Here is an 8,448-nt window from a genome sequence, read left to right as displayed (position 1 = left end):
TGCTCTAATCTTTTCATGAGACATTTCTTTCAGGGGGATTGTCATCTCCGATTGCAGATATACAAGAAATGAAACTTGCAATTTTGAAATTGAAAACGAATATATTTTTAAAACCCCATATCTATGTGTACCAGTTACACATGTTACAGGTCAAACATTTAAAGATAAACAAGATCAATTAATCAATTGCATTGTTGAACTGTTGGTCATGCTAGAGACATATGGTAGAATTGAATTATTATTGTGCAAAGGATTTGACATTTACATTACGCACGCTGTTCCTACAACCCCTAAGATTTAATACAGAATCTTCAAAATTTCCTCCGCAAAAGAAAATAAAAATGTCAGCATCTTTGTCATTATCTTTGTTAATGCTGATTGAAACCCAAAACATTGTTTGATTCTTATACAACGGAATAGTCTTGCAGTCTGGTCAAAATGTTTTTGAAAAGGAATTAAAGACGAAGACGACAAAGTCAACTCGATCTTGAAATAATTAACGATTAAAATGTGTATATCAGTGAATATATTAAAACAACCAGTTTTTCGTCAATGTTGTCCAATAGAGCATACACCTAATCATTTATATGGCTAAACGTAGCGTTAAAAGAGCCTAAAATAAATAACAGTCACGTGCACATAAGAGTTTCTTTATAATTAAGCAATTATCTTAAGTATAAAAATAGATATTATTTGTTCTATTAACTGAATCTGACGTTGATATTATATCTTATTTGAAAAAAGGAAATTACATAAGAAAGAGACAAAAGATACCAAAGGTATACTCTATCTGTAATATTTACAAACACTTGTTTTGGTACACATACTATTCTATTTATAAACTGACAGTGTTTATCATTATTTAGTATTCCCACAATCAGAAATAGATACTTCAAAGTGAGTATGTCAGTATCCTCACCTGTCCATTTATCTTTGTTACCTTTCATCACAATGTTTAAACAAGGATAAATTGCCTTGGACCAGTATTTTTGTTTGATTTTGAACTAAGGGACAATAGCGAAATGTTTATAGCATTTTACGGTTGACCATTTAAATGCCCGTGACTAAAAAATAATACCTTAGTTTTGTTCTAAAAAGACGACATCAGTAAAAATGCAAAAAGAAAAGATACCGAACTCCAATGAAAATTCAAAAAAGGAAAGTTCGTAATCAGATTGAAGTATCAAATGATCAAAACACATCAAACGAACCGATAACAAATGTCATACTCCTGACTTAATTACAGACTTTTTCTTATGTAGAAAATGATGGATTAAACCTGGCTTTACATCTAGATAAACCTCACACTTGTATAACAGTCTTATGAAATGAAATTAAATAATTTTAAACTCAACAACCACGGACGATTTTAAGCGCTTTGGGAATATAGGCGGATCCTACTGTTTTATATTTACCGCTTTTTATAACAACGGCAAGGGAATTCTGACGACTAGAAAGATAGATTTGTGAGCATTAGGGACCAATACAACAAAACAGTTTATTAATCAAATGAATATAACTAAAATATATGTAGATGCTCCCTTTTAAAATATTGTGAAGTTGATATCTCAACAGGTATACTAGATTTGAAATACTATATCCTTTTTCATTGGATGCCACACATTTGTAAACTTTTGATGGCAAAACCACAGTTCCACCTCCTTGTTATTATAAAAAATCTCATATAATACTTAGCTTTTTTTGTATCTCTTTTATCAGAAGTCCATTACTGCTATTATTAATTAATGTAAATAACGTGTTAATGAAATAAATGAACATACATATCTACCTATCACAGAGTATTTGATTGGTTGAGACGGATTGTCATATCATACTACAGACTGAAGGGAACATTTATCAAATAGAAGATAAATATAAATCAAATTTTAAGAATGTTTCATACCAATTCTGGAATACTTAAGACATTGTCATATCAAAATTTAAAAGGGATGCTGAGGATCATTACTTTATTATCGGGTAAGTTTATTTTTATATAAAAAATAAATGAAAATAACACGTTATAAGTTCATGTGTCTTGAAGCGTTATTCTGGTTTAACCATTGTCAGGAACAATCAAAGCCGAATATATGAAAGCCAAGAAAGTACAGGAACCGAAATAGTTGAATAGCTAAAACAAAATTTAATCCTGGTATAAATGATGAGCTAATATACATGCAATGTCAACTACAACGTTTCTGAACTGTTCTTGAGTTCATTGTATTTTTGGAAAAAAAATATTGCATGTCTTTAAAGTATCTGTTTGTTTGAATAACGTTTTATATATTTTTTAAGACTGTTAATTCAGATGATATGTTGTCGAACATAAAAGACTTGTTAGTTTTAGCTATAAGTGTCGATTGTTTTTATCCTTAATCGAGCAACAATGATGAGTCTTATGCAGACGAAAAACGGTGACGTACCAACTCTTATCAAAGGTACCAGACTTATAATTTGATACACAAAACGTGCATTTCGTCTACATAAAACTCATCAGTGACGTTCAGATAAAAAAGTAAGATAACAAAACAAGTATATGTTGAAGAGCATTAAGGTCCAAAATTCCCAAAAGTTGTGCCAAATACGGCTAAGGTTATCTATGCCTGGGATAAGAACGTCTTTATATTAGTATTTCGAAATTGCCTGGCAACTTTGATGAGGAGAGAATAACAAACGATTTTATATCAAGTTAAATACGGGACCTTAAAAAGCAAAGCCTCCTCATCGACCATTGAAATTGGCAAGAAATAAAGAATAACAGTTATAATACCGCTTTACCAAACATAGTAATAAGTGAACTCCTATTTAATTGTGGGGTCACTTAATTCAGTACTTCATGAATTAACCTTTTGAAGTGTATCAAGTTTAAATATATAAACTCATCATAGATACCAGGATTGATATTTTGTATTTGTGCCATACGTGCGTTTCATCTACAAAAGACTAATCAGTGAAATTCAAATAAAGTTAAAAAGGCCAAATAAAGTTGAAGAGCATTGAGGACCAAAAATTCACAAGCGTTTTGCTAAAAATACAGGTAGAAACACCTTAGACTTTCAAAACTTCGAAGTTTTGTATACAGTTAATTTATAATAATGACCATATCAATGATAATTCATGTCAACACAGAAGTGCTGACTACTAGGCAGGGGATTTATATGTTTCCTTTAATGACGGATAATTGGCTTGAGTATCGTAATCAACAACTATGGAAGTCCAGTTCAAATTCAAAGATCATCTTCTCATGCATTGGGACAACAAAATTTGATCATACTTAAGATCACTTAATGTTTGTCAGTTTGGTAGTAAGCATTACTACTGGTTATGACAAAACATAAGATTCCTTTTGATTTAGGATAAAATCAATAAAACCGAAGCCCAAAAGAAAAGTCTGGTATTCTAATGGAATAAGAGTTTGGTTATTTCCCTAGCTACATTACATAGTTCACAAAGTTATAATACAGTTGTGCATCACACGAAAACTAAAATTGGAGGTAAAACTATCATAATAATTGAAATAAAAAACAACCCACTCGAAACAGTGAATGAAGATCGGATCTAAGTTAGAAGTAAACTGATTTACTTTTATGAATGCAGCTTTAAAACATGAGGTATGCCAAAAAGCGTTTAACTTAGTCCTCTTCGGCTCAATTTTTTTTCACAAAGCAAATATATGTTTGAAACAAATGTATGGACACAAAACTTAACTGAACAATAAAAAAATAAAAAATAATCAACTTTCTCATTCTCCTTAACTGCGTAGTAAAAATTTGAAATCTTCAAAAAGAAACCCAAATAAAATGTTATCATAAGTTGCACTATTCCCTATTTTCCTTGGTCTAATTATTATTCAAATGTATGTTAAATATGGGGTATTCGAAAAAATTGTTAAGAAAAGAGTGGGGTAGGTATATCATAACACATGTATCTATTCCACTGTAATGTTTGACTGACCAAAGCTTGACATGATATGTTTATTTGTATAAAGGTTAAACGGTGTTAGATACTGACAACTATATATTATCACAGTAAAAGATCCAAAAGAACTGTTATTGAAATTAGAAGAAATAAAGATTAATTTTCATTTCTTGCGGCATTTAAATCTCCTGTTTTTTTCATATGGATTACATTGAAAGGTTAATTTTTGTAGCTTACAAGGAAAATATTTCAACGATATCATTGCGTTTTCATAATGTTTACAGCTGACAATAAGTAACACAGGTATATTCTTGGACACTATTTTAGAGAAGTTAATTTATTTTAACACTGAAAATATGACAGCATTTTTAAGTGTTGGTAAGCAGAGGCCACTGGAATGTATTTTGATTTAATTGATTATTTAGAGGTTAAGAATAATAAATCTTGTTTCTTGTTTTCAGTACTTGTTGGTGTTCATTTAGCAACGACACCAACGAAGTCACCGGAATGGGAGGGAACAACTGATATTCCTGAGGAGATTGAGGTTGGCGAAGATGTCACAACAAATAATTCTTCGATACCCACTACACCACCTGCTAATGGTACGAACTGTTTGAAACAGGTCACTATCAGTGACTCCAACTTATACGCTAACAACGATGTTTTGATATTTTAGGTTTATTTATTATAATCATTAGCTACAAACTTTAATAGATAATACGTTGTGAATTATAAACACGTTAAAATTTGTATAGCAAAGTGACGTGTACCTGAATTGAACAACTGACTGATATGCAATAGAAAAAAATAGTCCTAGTTTATATAGCATATTATGTGTATCGACTGGAAACTATTCTTTTTTCATGGGCCGGTTATTTCAGGAATGGCACATATGAATACAAGTAACCACTTGTGAGTAATAGTATCAACAACTTTTTTTTTTTGATTTTTGGATATATATTTATATATATTTTTCTGCACAGAACTTTTTTTTTATGAAATATGTAAATGTCTAAACCAGACCCCATGCTTTACGCATAAAGCATGCATATTCATTAAAATGAAAGATCTATAACTTTAAAATTTGTTACTTATGGTGTGAATTTTTTTTACATTTCTTCACAGATCCAATAGAACAGAATGATTTTTACAATCCCACTAGACGTCCTCCGAATGTTAACAGCAAGACACCAAAACTACGGGTTAAAAACATTCCAATGACAGCTGTAAAAAGTACCGAAAAGACGACATTACAACCAACAGAACCAACAGAAGCAGTGGAAACAGAAGTTGAATTCGAAGCAGAAGGAACAACCGGTAAAAGTTTACTTTTTTAAAGCATGAAATATTTAGTGTCATTAAGATCGTTAATTACTATTTCCAGTTAACAGGTAATTGAAGTATTCATAATTCAATAATCATTTACAAAATGTAAATTCATTGCTATATTTTTTAATTTGGATTATTTTGTGTTACACATCACATCAATTACGACATAATATTCTTAGAAAACAAACCACCCTCGAAACCCGTGGTATTTTTACAAATGTGCAAACTAGTGTCTCAATAAAAAAAACAATAAAGCAAAAATGAAATATAAGATTATTACTGCAAAATGAATTATAATCACATGGTTAAGTTTCTACCATCAGAGGTACCGTAGCTGTTGAACTACCAATCCAAAGCCACATTTACAATACAATTGCTCCGATACTAGCATGAGTTTGAAAACTAATATATTGTTTAAATTTATCGAAATTATACTAAAACCAAGGCAAGCGATGACGAACTCTTTTGGTTCCCAATTGAACCGACTTTGGGGAAAAAAGTCTTGATATGTAGAAATATGTGAAAATATAGCTTCAGGCATATTGTAATACTAGCATGATTGACAAAATGCATGATTTTGAATGCGTAACACAGTTGATGATATTAATGCATAATGCTTGACATGTGCATTGCAATTCTGTATGCATTAAAACATATATGGTGAATAAAAACGATGATTAAAAATAGAAAGACTAGGAAAACATATTTTAATATGTATTTTTTCGCTCATGATCAAACTTCAATAAATATGTTCAAAATTAGAGTGTGGGTTTTCTTCATTTCCACCAACATGTTGGCTTACCTGAGTTTTGAAAGAATGACATAGTTGTGTCTCATTTTTCTTTGTTAAATTAAAAAAGGGTTTTTACAACTTTTGAAGTGTTTAATCGTTTAAAATAAATCAGTAAAACGGTCCCTTAACTGTACACTAATTGGGGACACATTTATTTATTGACATGAACTTTATTTCAGAGAAATACTTTTAAGTTTATTAGGAAAAAATATTTGTAAATATGGCAATTTATTACGACTTATACAAAACAGGATGATGGCGATGCAGATTTGTCGACCATGTTAAAAAAAGAGGGGGCGAAAGATACCAGAGGGACATTCAAATCTCTATTTAAGCTTCTTCGCCTTATCTTATCCAGTTTTCATTTTCCACCCCGACTAAACAAAGTATTTTATGCATCAATGGTCTCTTTGAAGAATATTTTGCATGCACTGAATTTTATAGAAATGTTAAAATGTAACCATAGTTAATTGTTTGTACTTAAAAGTCATGATTTGTAATGAACAAGATTATGTAATGACATGGTTTTTAAATGTCATTTATCATCTGATTAATGCATCTTCTGATATTATTTTTTCCGTAAATCTGCGTAATGCATCTTCTAATATTAATAGGTGGGAACGTAACAACTGACAGTAATCTACAACGAAAAAATACAGGCAGTTGTCCTCCCTTACATGATGCCGTTGTGGAACATCATGTCATATTGAGGCATGGAGAGTGTGAAATGTATGTTTAAACATGCTTATATAAATCTTGAATTTTTTACTTATATAAATCTTGAATTTTTTACTGTCACGAAGGTCAGACATAAATGGTCGAGATAAATGACTAATAAGTTATTTAAGTAGTTATAAAGTCAAACAAGTACAAAGTCGAAGAGCTTTGAGTTATATTGGAATTTAAACGTTTTTAATGTCAATTATTTCATGAAGGTTTTTTTTTCTTAATCTGTATATGTATCATGATACTAGAATTCATTGGAAGTAAAACACAATAAAAAAAATAAAGAAACTTTTTAAAACTGATACTAAGAAGGCAATTTCTATTAATAAATGTGCTAACAATTTGTATAATATGTCCACATAATTTTCGCATCTGATATAGCTACCAAAATATGCAGCTTTGTTTATGTAGCCACTAATCACATTAACCAGCATACTTAACATATACTAACATTTTATTTCAGTGTGATATCTCAAGACGATTCTATCCGATGGTTTAATAAGCCTGGACAAAGGTAATTAATTTAACACTGTGATATCATATTATTTTAATATTCCCACAATATTACATGTGTTAAGAACACTTGATTAAAAGTCAAACACCATGTTAAAAGCTCACTTAATTACAATTACTTAATTTATAATAAAATTTAGATGCGACCTTTTTGAGAAAAGACATTTACTGTTTTTATTTTTTATTTCAGTCCCCCAAGTGTATTCGTTCGTCACATCAACACCTGACTTCAACTGGCTATGGTGGTACTACTATTCAAAGAAATAATAAAAACATAAATAGGTAGAGTTTCTAGAAAGGAAAGAAAAACACCATATATATATATATGCCATGCTTAATCGACATACATTAAATAAACCTTATTTATTTTTATACAAGGAAAACATTGTTCACCTTAATATATATATATGTATAACTTCATTAACTATTTGTTTTCTATCACTCTTCCTTTTAGCTTTCTTGTTTACATTTTCTTTTGTATTCTGTTTTATAGTAGGATATAAAAAAAGAGTCAAAATATACTACAGGAACATATTAACTAGAGGATAGTAATTGCAACCACAACTGAGAGCCCTGCACCATGTAAATCATAAAATTTTGCTGCAATTTGGGTTAGTTCATGTATATGCATAGAGCTGTAAAGTTTTGCTTAGTACTCAACCATAGCCATCCATGTTGTATCCATGAATTCCAAGGGATTTCAGCTTTAAGACCAGGAGAGCTAATATGTATGATTCCGATTGCTGTACAAACTAGAGGCTCTCAAGCCTGTATCGCTCACCTGACTCTACTTGGGTTTTTGAAATCATATAAAAAAAGATAATATTGGCTACAAAGTAACAACACTTGGCCACCACCTCATTAGGAAAGAAACATTTATGCTATGTTTGATTTCATTCAATTTAGTGGTTCTCTAGAAGAAGACTTTTGTATGCAATTCCCATAGGGTCCTATGTTAAACAAAGTCACCCCACTGGCGGCCATCTTTGATATTTGATCGTCTACAAAGTAACAACACTTGGTCAGCACCTCATAAGAAACATTCATACTATGTTGGTTTCATTCCATTCAGTGGTTCTCTAAAAGAAGTCATTTGTATGCATTTCCCATAGGGTCCTATGTTAAACTAAGTCCCCCGCTGGCGGCCATATTGGATGATGGACCGGCTACAA

The 8,448-nt window shown here is 30.8% G+C and overlaps 1 protein-coding gene across 1 annotated transcript; it reads left to right on the top strand.

Annotated features, from left to right (window-relative positions):
- Window positions 1–1,821: 1,821 nt before the first annotated feature.
- On the top strand, window positions 1,822–7,882 carry LOC143079335 (uncharacterized). The gene is made up of 6 exons (XM_076254590.1): window positions 1,822–1,977; window positions 4,377–4,517; window positions 5,041–5,232; window positions 6,652–6,766; window positions 7,227–7,277; window positions 7,467–7,882. The coding sequence occupies exons 1-6, from the start codon at window positions 1,893–1,895 to the stop codon at window positions 7,501–7,503; spliced, it is 621 nt and encodes a 206-aa protein (XP_076110705.1). The 5' UTR covers window positions 1,822–1,892; the 3' UTR covers window positions 7,504–7,882.
- The last annotated feature ends 566 nt before the right edge of the window (window positions 7,883–8,448 follow it).

This window comes from Mytilus galloprovincialis, chromosome 6, assembly GCF_965363235.1.
Source record: "Mytilus galloprovincialis chromosome 6, xbMytGall1.hap1.1, whole genome shotgun sequence".
NCBI classification, from domain to species: Eukaryota; Metazoa; Mollusca; class Bivalvia; order Mytilida; family Mytilidae; genus Mytilus; species Mytilus galloprovincialis.
Note: the sequence above shows the minus strand (reverse complement) of the source record. Positions and strands in the feature narration are given on the sequence as shown.

Excerpts from the sequence above, each read along its gene's own strand:
- LOC143079335 (XM_076254590.1), top strand. The coding sequence starts at position 1,893 with ATGTTTCATACCAATTCTGGAATACTTAAGACATTGTCATATCAAAAT. Across the intron at positions 1,978-4,376 it reads GATCATTACTTTATTATCGG|TACTTGTTGGTGTTCATTTA; the intron begins GTAAGTTTATTT and ends TCTTGTTTTCAG. Across the intron at positions 7,278-7,466 it reads TTTAATAAGCCTGGACAAAG|TCCCCCAAGTGTATTCGTTC; the intron begins GTAATTAATTTA and ends TTTTTATTTCAG.